Raw genomic sequence first — 14,831 nt, 5'->3', positions numbered from 1 at the left:
CAGGTGCAGAAAGTATGTCCCCTGGGTGCTTAAACTTGGTTCTTGAGGCGTTGTGTGAGGCATCGTTTTGAGCCACTGCACAGGGTGACTTTGAAGGACCTTATTTTAAAGGTCGTTTTTTTTGGTGGCAATTTGTTCGGTTAGGTGGATTTTGGAGCTACAAGCCCTCTCATGTAGGGATCCTTTCCTAAGGATTTCAGATTCGGGGGTCTCATTGCGTTCGGTGCCTTCTTTTCTTCTAAAGGTGGCTTCGTCCTTTCACTTGAATCAGTCCGTGGAGTTACCAGCCTTTCCAAATTTGGATAGGACGGTTGCTTTGGATAAGGAGTTGAGGTGTCTGGATGTGAAGCGAGCACTGTTGTGGTATCTGGAGGTCACTAATAATTTTAGCATGTCCAATCATCTTTTCATTCTCTTGAGTGGTGCAAAGAAAGGGCAGAAAACTTCAAAAGCGACCATAGTGCAGTGGTTAAGGAGGCTATAGTTTCGGTGTAAGTTTGCATGGGACGGTCTGTGTCTCAGGGTCTGAGAGCTCACTCGACTCTTTCGCAAGTGGCATCCTGGGCTGAATGTCATTGTCGCCACAAGAGATTTGTAGGACGGCTACTTGGAAGTCATTGCACACTTTCTCCAGGCATTATTGTCTGGACGTTCAGGCTCCAGATACCATGGGCTTTGGGGAAAGTGTATTACAAGTGGGACTCTTGCAATCCCACCCAGTTTAGGGAACCTTTGGTACATTTCAGGAGTCTGGACTGATCTAGGTACATACAGGGAAAGGAAAATTGGTTCTTACCTGTTAATTTTCATTCCTGTAGTACCACAGATCAGTCCAGAGTCCCGCCCAGGTTTGGAGAGTCCGCTCGATCTGTGGTTTTTGTATATAAGCTGAAGGATTTTCAATTGGCTTTTTCTGGCTCAGGTGATGGTTGTACATTCTGACTTATATGGTTATAAGGGTCGTTCAGATTAAATGGTTCCTTCTCCTCCTCCTCGTTTGGGGGAGATGTTTGATAGGTTATGTTGAGTTTTTGGGATACTTTTCCATCTTGGCTTGGGTACAGGTCAATACTAAGGAACTGCATGTGGCACACCAGGTTAAGTGAGTGTCAGTAAAACTTTCTCTTTCTCCATCTGCTGGAAGGGAGACAAAACCCAGGAGTCTGGACTGATCTGTGGCACTACAGGAATGAAAATTAGCAGGTAAGAACCAATTTTCTTCTGGAGTTGGATATCCCAGATAGACTGGTGTGTTGGTGGTCCCTATCACCCAATTTGGTCGGGGAGTGGTGTGTCGGGCATAAACAGCTTAAGGCTGATGATCGATGGAGGCATCATGGTCTATCAATCGGTTAGCGATGAGCATGGTATGCATAGCCTTGTTTTCATTTCTGCCACAGTTACAAGATCAGGTGGTGTGACTTCTATCGAGCAGTTTAACAATGGTGGCACGTATCATCCGGCAAAGAGGGGACCAAAAGTCAGATAGTCGCTCAGCGGTTCATTGGGCAGAGCAGCACCTGGCAGTTCTGGCAGCATTTCACATAGCTGAGGTAGATAACGTGCAGGCAGATTTTCTCAGCAGGCAAAGTTGGACCCTGGAGAATTTCAGAGCTTCAGGAATTGTCTTGTAGAGATTTTTCTTTAATTTACGGAGAATAGTGTGTCTTTGTGAACTATGCCCTCATTTCTGCCAAAGGTGGTTTCGACTTTTTATCTTAGTCAAACAGTGGAACATCCCGCCTTTTTCCTAATATGGATTCTTCAGTGCCACATGCAAGGGAGCTTCATGTGTTGGATTTGAGGCGGACGTTGTTGAGTTATCTCAAGGTGACTAATAATTCCGGAGACCGGTTCATCTCTTTGTGCTGTAGAATGGACCAAGGAATGGATGCAAAGCATCCTAAGCTACTGTTGTGTGCTGGCTATAGAACACAATTGGCTTGGCATACATTTGCAGAGGTCGTCTGGTGCCAGAGGGTCTAAGGGCTCACTTGACTCGGACACAGGCAACTCCATGGGCCAAGTGTCAGCTGGTGGTCTCACCACAGGAAATCTGTTGGGCAGCTACTTGGAAGTCTTTACACACTTTGGCCAGACATTATCATTTGGATGTCCAAAATCCAGACTCCACCAGCTCCAAGAGAGTGTATTGCGAGTGAGGCTGTCACATTCCCACCCAAAAACAGGGGAGCTTGGGTACATCCCAGGAGTCTGGACTGATCTGGGGTATGAACAGGAAAGGAAAATTGGTTCTTACCTGCTAATTTTCATTCCTGGAATACCCCAGATCAGACCAGAACCTCATCCGTTCAGTAAAGCCCGCGTATCATGGCAGTTTGTTTGGTTACTGTTGCTGGAATGAGTTTTCCATAGTGGCTTCGCCTCCCTTCTGCATGCTAAGGGGGATTGAAGGTCTCATCTTGGCTTGGGTGCAGGTCATACTGAGGGACTGCAGGTGGCACTCTAGGTTAAGTGGCAGTGTCGGTAAAGCTGTTCTTCTGTCTCCATCGGCTTGCAGGGAGGCAAAAGCCAGGAGTCTAGACTGGTGGTATTCCAGGAACAAAACTTAGCAGGTGAGAACCAGTTTCCTTAAGAAGCCTGTTATTGCGCCTCTGTTATTAGCTGAAGAGACCCCAGAGCAGAAGACCTTTTTCCTCACCCTAATTCCACCCTCATAGTCACTCACTTAGGCTCCTAAATCGAGGAGCTTGGTGCTATTCAGTTTTCAGAAGGCCCGATGTAGACACTATGAATCTGATATTTAAAAAGGGGGAAGGGAGGGAGGAAGAGCTATTCTTCCTCCCTCCCTTCCCCCCCCCCCCTTTTTTTTTCGTTAACCACTCCACGTCCCTTCGCCGGTCCTAGTTACTTCTTTCCCTTCAATAACATGTCACCTTTCTCAGCCACGGTATGTATATATTGATATCAGATGTAAAAATAACCTACACTGCTGAGTAAATATGCCATTTATAGAGTTACTCCTCCATTGCGAAGTTATATGATTATGTATGTATATATATGTTGTATATATATATGTAAATGTTTTGTCATAAATCGAATACTTATCCCTAGCAAAGTTGTACACAGTCATTTTTCTCATACTAGTTACGTGGACTACCAAGCTATATCTACAGCCTGCTTTTGAATTGCTGCTGCTGTTCGCTAAGTTATATGTAAAGCCAGTTGTTGACTTACTGTTCGATGTAAACCGATTAGATGTTCCAAATGATTATCGGTATATAAAAACCCTAAATAAATAAATAAAAATGAAACTGGGACCCTAAGTTAGATGCCTACTTTTAGCACTTACTTAGGAAACTAAGTTTGACCAAAAAGTTTCTATACCTGAAGCTTGGTGCTGAAAATCTGTGTAGAGCGCCTAACTTCTCTGACCTTATCCTGCCCTTGGTCCCCACCCATTTTTAGGGAGCTAAATTTAGGTGCCTACATTTCTTTTTGAATATGAACTTGTAAACTCCCAAAGTTATGCATCTAAACCTTATGAAAATTGACTTCTGTGTCATGAAAGCACTTGGGCGCAAACCTTTCTACAGTCTGTCATCCCAGAGCTCTACAAGTTCCAATGGGTTTTTGCTGATGGCAAATAAATCGGCCTCTGGGCTGAAGGGCCAAGAAGCTTGAATGGCTGTTCTCCCACCTGAGCCTTCCAGGGGAGAAGCAGAGATTGTGAAGCTGGTCACTCGGTACAAGTCTGCAGGAATGTCAGTCTCCGGCACTGCCATGCCATGGGCTAGGAAGACTGCCTTATCAGGGGCCAGAAGGGGACCTTCATGACATCCAGAATCGTGGACAGAATACGTGGTCCCCATGAAGACTTGGGTTTTCATGCTGGTTCAGAATGGGGAGCTCTGAAGAGAACTGGGCTCTCTTCAGGCTATAATGGCCTTTATTAGACAAACATAAGAATAAATCCAGCGATGTAGGTTTATTGTGCCTGAATTTTCAAGACCTTGCAGATCCCTTCTGCGAATGTCAGAAGAAGAAAAGAGCCTTTGTGATCTTGAAAGCTCTCATTGGGTCATCTTTGGGTAATTCTTCAATTTGGTCTAGTAAAATGTATCGTAACCTGCAGAGAATCTACTTCATTCAGAAGAAAGGTTCTTATGTTAAGTTTAACTGTTAATGGCCAAAGAAGGAGCACTGTCTAGGAAGACTATAAATATTTTTAAAGTGGGAAGTAATGGCCTCTGAAGGCAGAGAATTCTGGGTGGAACAGCTCCATGGAGGGTTTGTAATGTCTTTTCATTTCCTCCCCCCCTTTCAGTTCACCGATGGATTTTGCTCTGAGTACTTATATGAACTATGCCGGCCTGAAGGTGAGAGAGTCACGCTCTTCCAGCTCCTCTGAAAAATCACAGACCTTCCCAGACAAGGACAAATGGCTTCCGTTTTTCCCCAAAGTTAAGAAGGTGAGTGTTCTTGATTTTTATCACATGGCTTTGGCTACAAGTGGATGAAAGCTACAATCAGCCAGTTGCATGTCCTACCCACCTGTCAATACCCACCAGTATCCCCAGAGCAAAAGAAAGTCTGGTACTCTTCTGCCCAGTTTTAATCAAAGGAGCTGAGTACAGAGGGGTAAACAAAAGCTGACATGCCGCCTGCTGCTGATCTCCTGACGAAGTGACCTCCATGACATACTTCCATTTCCTCAGAGTGTTGGAATAGTGAATGCTCTTCCTTCTGACCCAATGTCCCAGCAAGGTGTTGGGGGACACTCTTCCTCCTGACTCTGTACTGACCCGGCTTGGTATTGGTCCACACCTCCCCTGAACCAGTAATGCCTCTGTGTCCTAACATGGTGGTGTCTTTCCAGTGAGGTTCTCTCTGTGTTCTGGACATTTAGAGGGAGTAGGCGGGTGAGAAGTCTGAGGGGACTTTCACACATGGATTTATTGCCCTAGGGAAAAATACCTGTGGAGATAACACAAGAATTGCCATGTTGAGTCAGACCAAGGTCCATCGAGCCCAGCATCCTTTCCCTGACAATGGCTAGTCTTGGTTGGCAGATCCCATAAAGGACGGTTGCTTATATGTTCAAATAATACTAAAACAAGGGGACAGTACTTGAAACTACCATCCAGCTGATTAAAAACAAATCGCAGAAAGTACTTTTTCACTCAGCGCATTATCAAGCTGTGGATTCTGTTGCCAGAGGATGTGATCGAGGCGACTAGCATAGCGGGGTTTAAAAGAGCTTGGACAGTTTCCTGGAAGAAACTTCCACAATATGATATCAGCCAGGTAGACTAAAGAAAGCTATTGCTATGCCTGGGAATGAATAACAAGAAGCAGATTCTTTTCCATGCATGTTTCATAAATTTCTATCATGTCCCCTCTCAACCATCTCTTTTCCAAGCTGAAGAGCTCTAGCTTGCACAGCCTCTCCTCATAGAAAGAGATTTTCCATCTCCTTTATCATTTTTGTTCCCTCCTCTGCGGGGATCTTTCCAGTCAAAACAACGTGTGTGGTTTTGGAAATCCCAAACTGTGCTTCGTTCAGCACATTATATCCGTCCATACTCAGATCCTGTTCAATAGAGGTTATCCCGAAGAAGTGGATGGCGGACCATGCAGGTGGCCCCTTTTGACTACCTCAGTCTTCAGTGGCCATAGTCCACCTTTGTCTATGTCCACGATGCTGGCCTGCGAGAACTTCCTGATATGTGTCTGTGTGTTTTGTCTCTTTACACGTCAGCAGAGCAGCAACGCCAAGAAAGACAGAGACTCTGCGGAGGACAAGAAGCGAAACCCCATTCTGAAATACATCGGGAAACCCAAAAGCTCATCCCAAAGCAGTGAGTGTTGTCGGGCAGGCAGGTATTCCCAAGCGTTGGAGAACATGGGATTCAGGTGGTGAGTCACGCAGAAAGGGGGCTCATCTAATCAAAAATCATTTTTATAGCCCGCCTTTCTCAAAAAGGCTCAAGGCCAGGTGCCCAAGCAATATATTAAAATACAATAAAAAATACCAAATCAAACACAAAAAAAAAATCATAAAACAAGCCTATATAACAGCCTTCAAAAATAATCAAGTCAATAAATAAATGACCAAATGAAGAGCTATAAAAGAAAATAAAGATGAAGTAGAAATGCCTCAGGCAATCGTAAAAAAAAAAAAAATGACTTTACTAAAAGCTAAATTAAAGAGCTAGGATTTCATTGTCTTATGAAAATTTGCAGCACTTGCAGTCTTTTTCCAGCTGCTGCACGTTTTCACAGGACACCCAAATGGGGTAAGCTGGAATGGCCTCCAGCAGAGCATAGGGCACCTGCACCCATCTATAGAATTAATAGATTGATAGGTAAAATGGGCCTATATCTTGTAGCACTGTGAGGGCCTAGTGGCAATCCCTTAAATTTAAGCACAGAGCTGGGCCATGAGGATGCATCTCGAGTGCCAAGTATCAGTGACGAGTAGGGGGAGGCAAACACAGGTCATATGAATATTGAAGTTCAGGAATGATTCTGTTTCAGGACCAGATTTAGGCTTAAAAGCAAAAGCAGGGACAAATAGCTTGCTAATCACTTGGCTTGCACAGTTTGGAAATAATGGTCTCTTGTCACACGTGTCATTTCCTGCAATTTTTGACACAGTAAAAAAAAATTGCACCAAAAACAAAAATCATGCAGTGAGAAATACATTCCCAGTTCTTAAATTTGTAGGTACAGTTTTTGGTGCTAGAAACTGCAGAACATTTTTTAAATCCTCGGGCAAAAGGTGCATTGCTTCAGAGTCATGAAAGCCAGCTGACCTGCAGGCTCTTGGCACTTTTATGTGCCCGGACCTTAAATCTGGCCCTCTGTGTCTCAGCTTTTGTAAGGAACTGGTCTTCCCATCGAACGTTGCTCCTATTTAATGTGCGCCCAGAACCTCATAGAGTACAGAGATTCAGGGGTGGGGGTTTATGTTTATTCCACTGTGTCCCCTCTTGGTGCTTTTCTTTAATTCCCATTATTTTGGTTTAAATGTATTCTTTATTTTGAGTCATTTCATTAAAATCAATTTGACATTTCATATTTTTTCCCTTTCAGCATTTCATGTTCCTTTGTCCCCTGGTGAAGGTAAAAGGCTTTTTTTTTTTTTTTTTTTTTTTTTTTAATTTGCTCAAGTTTTTTTCATATTTTTATTTGACACCTCCCCCCCCCCCCCCTCCACCAACCATGGCACCAGGAGACAGACTAAGCCACCCTCAGCCAGTTGTGCAGTTTATTGAGGCTGAATATCCTGAGGTTGTCTTGAGCCTCTCTTGGTTACCCAGTTCTATGGTTAACTACAGCAAGGCAGTAAACCCCAGGGGAGCATCTGTAGTTCAATTCTGCAGGGCTGAGATGGGGAGGGTTACCTTCCCGGCTCCAGAAACAAGTAATCAGCATTTTGTTCCCCCCCCCTCCAAGAATGTGATCGTATTGTCCTATGCACCGAATCTGTTGTGTCCCAGAACTTGTTCAATTATTGTTTTGAAACTTGATTTCGTGCATTGGCCGTGAAACTCCCTGTAAAGCTTGCAGATGTTGAGGGATGCAAAAATCCATGGAGTTGTTTTTTGTTTTTTTTTAAGCCATCCATATTTTCCCCAACAAGGAAATCACTTTGGCACAGGAAGCCCTGCATCGGTTTGAATCGTGCGCAGGATGTACAATTTCAGAGCCTTCTACCAGGACTCCTCAAAGGTGGCTGTCCTGTGTCATCCCGAGATTTCGGTCCCATCTTGCTCTCTTTGGTTTTGGTTATCCTGCTAAAGCCAAGAGGGTTGAAAAATAAATTAAGCCACGTCAGATCTTATTGTGCATTTTGGGTGCATACGAGGTGTGCCCTTTTCTTGTAAGGTGGGTCATAGAGGGGAGGGCAGGATGCCCTGCAACTGATGACTTCTGATTACGACGTAGTGGGGCAGGATTCGGATAGCTCTGATCTTTATAAAGGAAGTTTGTGAGCGTGGCGAAGAGATGCCTGTCTTGTTAGTGTAACTGAGTTGGAGGGGGTGGGGAAGAAGTGGAGGTTGAGGGTCAGTTCTGATGCGGTTGATTATCTTTCCCATCTTTTTCCTTTGCATGGTTTTAAGCCCTGATCATTTCTCTTGATCCTCGCAGTTAAACCCGGGAATGTGAGAAACATCATCCAGCATTTCGAGAACAATCAGCATTATGACCCCCAGGAGCTGGTGATGCAGCGTCTGTCCACGGGCAGCTTCCCTGAAGATCTGCTGGACTCTGACAGGTGAGGGGTGGGACGCGGAGCTCCAGCACTGGATTGTGAGTGATGGTGAAGGCTGGTGTCCTGCTTACTGCTTAGCAATATAATTAAAGACTGCTCTTTTTTTTATTTGGAAAGGGTCTGTGAAACTGTATGCAATGAGTGAACCATTTATGCTGCTTCCCCTTGGAAGATGCTCATCTTCTGCCTATCGCCTGTCCAGAGTTTTTTTTTTCCCTGCTTGTGCAGTAAAGATTTTTTTTTCCCCCCCATAGCAAATCTCCTCTCCTACAATGCTCTGAAGCAAGAGCTTCAAAACCAGGTCAGAATTTCCCATTCCTTACATTACAACCTAGAGCTGGTGGGCAGCCCTTATATAGTCCCACTTAGGAAAGATATTTGATTAAACCTGCCAAGCTGCTGAGAGTTTTGTCCTTCCCTGCCAAGAAGGAATCGTTCTGGTTTTAATAAGAACAGTATCATGGACATCTGTGGAGACAAATGAAGCAGGGACTATCTCCAAAATGAGGGCGAGGTGTGAGAGTTGCTCAGGTATTTTAATTCTGTGATTGGCTGTGTCCTTTGGATTTCGAAGCATTTTATTTAAAATGAAATCCTTGCTTTATGACCACCTTACATAAGAACATAAGTTCCCTGTATGTACCAGGATCAGTCCAGACGGTGGGTTATGTCCCCCGTCCAGCAGATGGAGTCAGACAAGGCTTCGGAGGGTGCTGACATATAAACCAGTGCACCCTCCATAAATCCTCAGTATCTTTCTGACTCCAGCAGATAGGAGTAGGGGAACCTTGGCTTCCCCAGTCTTGGAGACACTTTGTTCTTTTTACTTCTTCTCTTGTGTTTGTTTTTGTTTATGATGGATCAAGTTATTTAAAAAAAAAAAAAAAAAAAAGAGGGGTTTCAAGCATAGGGAGTTCCTATTGGCTTGCAGACGGTTCTGTCTTAACTTCTCTTCCTTTTTCCTTTCTCTCCCCGATGGGGTAAGTTCTGAGATTTAGTTTATTGTGATTTTTCCCTGTACGTACCAGGATCAGTCCAGGACACCTGGGTTGTGACTCCGCACCAGTAGATGGAGACAGACTAAAACTTGTGGGCGGAGCATATATGCCCCTGTGCCAGTCACAGCCCCTCAGTCTTACTCTGTCTCCAGTAGGTGGTGCAGGTCAGGTCACAGCTCCTTCCTTCCTGCCCTGGTTCTGGTACTTTTTCTTGGTTTTAGGCCAGTTTAGTGTTGTTAATTGGGATTTTGATTTGGCTAAATTTGATTTTGCTAAATTGTCCCTGAGGTCCCGTCCGCCCTGTCTCCCAGGGGGGTTGTGAGGTCCTGAGGGGACTACCCCCCCCTGGTTGAGGCCGCTGCTAGGGTCGAGGACCCGGCTTTCCCAGTAGCAGCGTCAGGGGTGACACCGGGGAGCCCGGTTCACTCACCCCTGCTGGACTAGGGCTCCAGGACCGTGGACAGCGACAAGCGTTGTTTTGTAAAAAAAAAAAAAAAAAAATTGTTTTACTTTTGTTTTCGGTTCTCTCTGGCTTCAGCTCTCTGCTGCTTTGCGTCGCCGCTCCGTGGGGTCTCCGGAGGGGGCGCCGCTGGCAGGGGGGAGGCCGGGGGGGCCGCCGGGGGGGCCGGTTTCGCTAAATTTAATTTTTTCCTCCCGGTGCGCTCTTCGCCGCGGCTCGTCGGCATGCCTCGTGGCTCGGCCTGTCGGGCCTGCGGCTCGGCGCGCGCGCGGCTTTACCGCGGTGCTCTGTGTGCGGCCTGCTTCCCGGGTGGAGAGCGGTCATCCGGGGCGCCTCGGGGGGCTCGATCCCGCAGCGCACGATCGCCGCCGCGCAGGGGGGGGCTCGGTAGAGCGGCCCCAAGACTTTTTCCCGCTGAGCGCGGGAGTGGCGGCCATTTTGGCCTCGGACCGTGAAATGGCGCGGGAAACGGCAGGAGCCTCGGGCCTGCCTCCCGCGCTTTCTCCTCAGCGGGTTGATACAGGGGGGTCCCCTCGGGGGTCCCTTGGTCCCCGGGGGTTTTCAGAGGAGGATTCTTCAGCCTCGGGGTCCCTTTCGGAGGATTTTGCGCTGTCGTTGCGCAAAGTCCTAAAGTGTACGTGCAGTAAGCGCGGCCGGGGGGGACCCCGCAAGGCCCCCCCCCAGGGAAGACGTCATGCAATCCTAAGGGCGCTGCGGAGGGGTCCCGGGGCCCTTCCCGAAGTACGCGGCTTCCTCGTGGCGTCCCACAGGAAGCCGATTCCGATTCCCCCCTGCGGTGGACTCTGATTCCCCTGAGAAGCCCCTGAAAGGGGCCGACGGAGTGGGGACGCACGAGTCCGCTCAGCCAGGCGCCGGAAAGGGATCCCAAGCAGTGGAAAATGATGATCCCAAGGTGGTCCGGCTCTTCCGCAGGGAGGACCTGCCACCCTTCATTCCGGCCATTCTCCAGGAGCGGGGAATAGAAGCTCCTCCGGTGGTAGCCCGTCAGGAGGCAAACATGGATCCGGTCCTGTTAGGTCTCTCGGCTCCGGCAGTGGTTTTCCCGTTTCTTTCTCCTCGACGAATATTCTGTTCCGGGAATGGGACACCCCGGAGTTAGGTTTGAAGGTCAGTCAGGCCATGGACAAGCTTTACCCGCTTCCGGAGGATGCGCTGGACCTTCTCATATTCCCCAAGGTGGACTCAGCGGTCTCCGCGGTAACAAAGAGATCTACCAATTCCGGTCACGGACGCGGCAGCTCTCAGGGACCTTCAGGACAGGAAGCTGGAAGTGCAGCTCAAGAGGATTTCGAGGTTTCCGCGCTGGGAGTGCAGGCCATCTGCATGAATTCGCCATGCGGGCCAGTCTGCGCTGGGCCCAGGTTCTTCAAGCCAATGCGGATTTTTCCGCAGACGAGGCAGCGCAGGCAGATCGTTTGGAAGCTGCAATAGCATATGGCGTGGATGCGCTGCACGATTGGCTGCTCACGTCGGTTAGGTCCATGGTAGCGGCTGTCTCGGCACGCCGACTTTTGTGGTTGCGCAACTGGGCGGCGGATGGTTCTTCCAAGGCTCATTTCGGGGCACTACCATTCAAGGGACTTTGCTATTTGGCAAGGAATTGGACGAGTTCACGAGTTCCCTGGGGGGGGAAAAACAGGGCCTTCTAGCTTCCCGAGGATAGATCCTGGGCGAGGTCCTCGTTTTCGGCCAGTTCTCTTTAGCGGGGTCCCAGGAGGTCGCGTCCTCAAAGGTCGTCCGGGCGCTCGTATAGGTCTTCCTCCTCCCGTACTCCGCAGTGGCAGCAACAGTCCTTTCGAGGTAGGCGCTTCGGTAGACAAGGAGGTGCCTGGCAATCACGGCGCCCAAGTCTTCGCAATGAAAGGGGGTCGGCCCATCTCTCGCCGCAGCCTCGGCACGCCGTTTCCAACGGCGGGGTACGGTTGATGTCATTTCCGAGAGATGGCCCGGTGTAACGGCAGACCAGTGAGTCCTCACGGTCATAGGACGCGGCTACGCGTTGGATGTTGCTCACACCCCAGCGGACAAGTTCCTGGTCTCGCCTTGCAAGGCTCCCGAGAAGAAGGCGGCGGTGCTCGACACCATCCAACGCTTAGCAGGCTTGGGAGCTATTTCTTCAGTCCCGGTCAGCCAACACGACAAGGGCCGTTGCTCCATCTACTTCATCGTCCCAAGGAAGGACGGCACGTCCAGACCCATTCTGGATCTCAAGGGGTGAACCGATGCCTTCGGATTCCTCACTTCACAATGGAGGCGATTCGTTTAGTCATCGCCGCGGTAAGGCCCGGCGAGTTTCTAGCCTCCCTGGAGGTCGGAGCTACATCTTCTCACGGAGGCATATCTTCACATAGGCATTCATCCATCGTTCCAACGCTTCCTCAGGTCTGCGTTCTAGGGCGGCATTACCAGTTCCGGGCTCGCGATGGCCCCACGTACAGTCTCGAAGATGATGGTCGTGGTGGCGGCGCAGCTGCGCCGAGAAGGTCTCTGCGCCGAGAAGGTCTCCTGGTCCACTCTTACCTGGACGATTGGTTGATTCGGGCAAAGTCCGAGGATCAGTGTCGGATGGCGGTAGCCAGGGCCCTCCACCTTCTGCAGTCCCTAGGATGGGTGGTCAACTATAGCAAGAGTCATCTGACACCCACGCGGACCTTGGAATATCTGGGAGCTCTTTTCGACACGAAGAAGGGCAAGGTGTTCCTGTCACACGAACGGAGATGCAAACTGCAAGCTCAAGTACGTCGCTTATTGTCTCTCCGCTAACCGCGGGTCTGCGACTACCTTACGGTCCTAGGGTCTATGGCTTCAACGCTGGCACTGGTTCCCTGGGCATTCGCTCATCTGCGTCCATTACAGTCATCCTTACTATCCCGCTGGAAGCCGGTCTCTGAGGAGTTCCATCTACCGCTTCCACTCAAGGGACACGCGAGCTCCAGCCTGCTCTGCCTGGGGAGCTCGGTCCAAGGCCTATGGTCCGTGTCGCAAGCCCAGTGGTCTATCAATCGCCTAGAGCCCAGAGCGCGCCTAGAGACCAGAGCGGTCCGTCTGGCCCTGCAAGCTTTTCTGCCATTGCTGCGGGGGAAGGCAGTTCGAGTGTTGTCGGACAATGCGACCACAGTGGCATACGTCAAACGCCAGGGCGGACCAAGGAGCCCCCAGGTGGTGGAGGAGGCTCAGCGCTTGATGGCCTGGTCGTAGCTACATCTCAGCAACATAGCAGCAACTCACATTGCGGCAGTCGACAACGTGCAGGCGGATTTTCTCAGCCGTCATCGTCTGGATCCCGGAGTGTGGGAGTTGGGGGACGAAGCTTTCTGCTCATTTGCAAAACGTGGGGGGTGCCCCACATAGATCTGATGGCCACGTGGCACAACGCGAAGGCCCCGCGATTTTACAATCGATGTCGAGAACGGGGGGCAGAAGGCGTCGATGAGTTGGTGCCTCCCTGGCCGACGGATGTGCTGCTCTACGTGTTTCCCCCGTGGCCGATGATCGGCATGATTCTACGGCGCATAGAATTGCACCCGGCCGAGGTAGTCTTGGTGGCACCGGAGTGGCCGCGCCGGCCGTGGTTTGCAGACCTCGTCCAGCTGGCGGTAACGGCGCCCCTTCGGTTTCACGGTATGGCGGGCCTGCTCCATCAGGGCCCCGTCTGGCATATGTCCGTGTCTGGGTGGTCTTTGAGGACTGGTGCGTGCAGCGTGGGGTGGTCCCCACTTCGGCTTCCGTCTCCGACATTCTGGCGTTCCTCCAGGCTGGTCTGGCCAAAGGGCCTGGCGTGCAGTTCCTTTCGGGTTCAAGTGGCAGCGCTCGGTTGTTTGCAGGGTGCAAGTGGCAGCGCTCGGTTGTTTGCGGGGTATGGTCCGTGGTACGTCCCTAGCGCTCCACCCGGACTTTGCTCGCTTCCTCCGGGGTGCCAAACGCCTTCGTCCTCCCTTGCGTCTTCCTTGTCCGGCTTGGGACCTCAACTGGGTTCTTGTCCGGCTTGGAACCTCATCTGGGTTCTCTCCTCCCTATGCACGGCGCATATTGAGTTTTGAAACGCGCGACTCTTAAGGATCTCACTCTTCAGACGGCGTTCTTGGTAGCGATCGCCTCGGCGCGGCGGGTTTCCGAGTTGCAGGCCCGGTCCTGTAGTGAACCCCTTTTTGCGTATTTCCGATTCCGGAGTTTCTTTGCGCACAGTTCCTTCCTTCCTACCGAAAGTGGTGTCGTCTTGTCGTATGATTCAATCGGTGAACCTGCCCGCTTTGGCGGCCGGGGAGTTCTCTGTTCCAGAAGCGAGAGAATTGCGGACGCTTGACGTGCGGAGGTCCCTCCTCCGATATCTGGAGGTCAGTAATCCGTTTCGGGTCACAGATCATCTGTTTGTCCTGTTCTCTGGTCCTAAGTAAGGGGCCGCAGCGTCTCGCACAACGATCGCCCGGTGGCTTAAGGAGGCCATTGCTTCAGCGGTGGCTTAAGGAGGCCATTGCTTCGGCGTACTGGGTGCGGGGAAAACCGCTTCCCGTGGGCCGGAGGCGCAGGCGGCACCTTGAGCGGAGGCTTCTCCGGTATTGCCTCAAGAGATTTGCAGGGCGGCTACCTGGAAGTCGTTGTATACCTTTATCAGGCAGTTCGGGGGATGTCCGGGCTACCGATCCCGGAGGAGTTGGAGAGAGGGTACTCCGAGCGGGACTCTCTGCTTCCCACCCTCGGTAATTTAGCTCTGGTACATCCCAGGTGTCCTGGACTGATCCTGGTACGTACAGGGAAAGGAAAATTAGTTTCTTACCTGATAATTTTCGTTCCTGTAGTACCAAGGATCAGTCCAGGATCCCGCCCGCAGTGCTGCGCTGAAGTAATGGAGAGTCCGCTCTTTGTTTTGAATTCTTCTGTTCCGCTTGTTTAACTCTCTTGGTTGGAGAGTCTGTTTCCAGGAGGGGTGTTTTCCCCGTTCTATTAGCGGTTTATAGCGAGTTTAGTTCTCTGGTTGTGTTCTACTTTGACATTACGTATGACTGAGGGGCTGTGACTGGCACAGGGGCATATATGCTCCGCCCACAAGTTTTAGTCTGTCTCCATCTACTGGTGCGGAGTCACAACCCAGGTGTCCTGGACTGATCCTTGG

The 14,831-nt window shown here is 49.9% G+C and overlaps 1 protein-coding gene across 5 annotated transcripts in view; it reads left to right on the top strand.

The window, feature by feature from the left end:
• Positions 1-14,831, top strand: part of ARHGEF11 (Rho guanine nucleotide exchange factor 11) — a 218,593-nt gene that overhangs the window by 129,412 nt on the left and 74,350 nt on the right. For 4 of the 5 annotated variants that reach the window (XM_029580824.1, XM_029580827.1, XM_029580825.1 and 1 more), the window contains 4 exons: positions 4,289-4,433; positions 5,723-5,822; positions 7,060-7,089; positions 8,119-8,245. In XM_029580824.1, coding sequence (XP_029436684.1) covers positions 4,289-4,433; positions 5,723-5,822; positions 7,060-7,089; positions 8,119-8,245 — 402 coding nt within the window. The remainder of the gene's footprint in view (positions 1-4,288; positions 4,434-5,722; positions 5,823-7,059; positions 7,090-8,118; positions 8,246-14,831) is intronic. The other variant, XM_029580826.1, reaches the window with a different exon arrangement.

Source organism: Rhinatrema bivittatum, chromosome 16, assembly GCF_901001135.1.
Source record: "Rhinatrema bivittatum chromosome 16, aRhiBiv1.1, whole genome shotgun sequence".
Classification (NCBI taxonomy): domain Eukaryota; kingdom Metazoa; phylum Chordata; class Amphibia; order Gymnophiona; family Rhinatrematidae; genus Rhinatrema; species Rhinatrema bivittatum.
The sequence above is the reverse complement of the archived record's forward strand: the minus strand, read 5'-3'. Positions and strand labels throughout refer to the sequence as shown.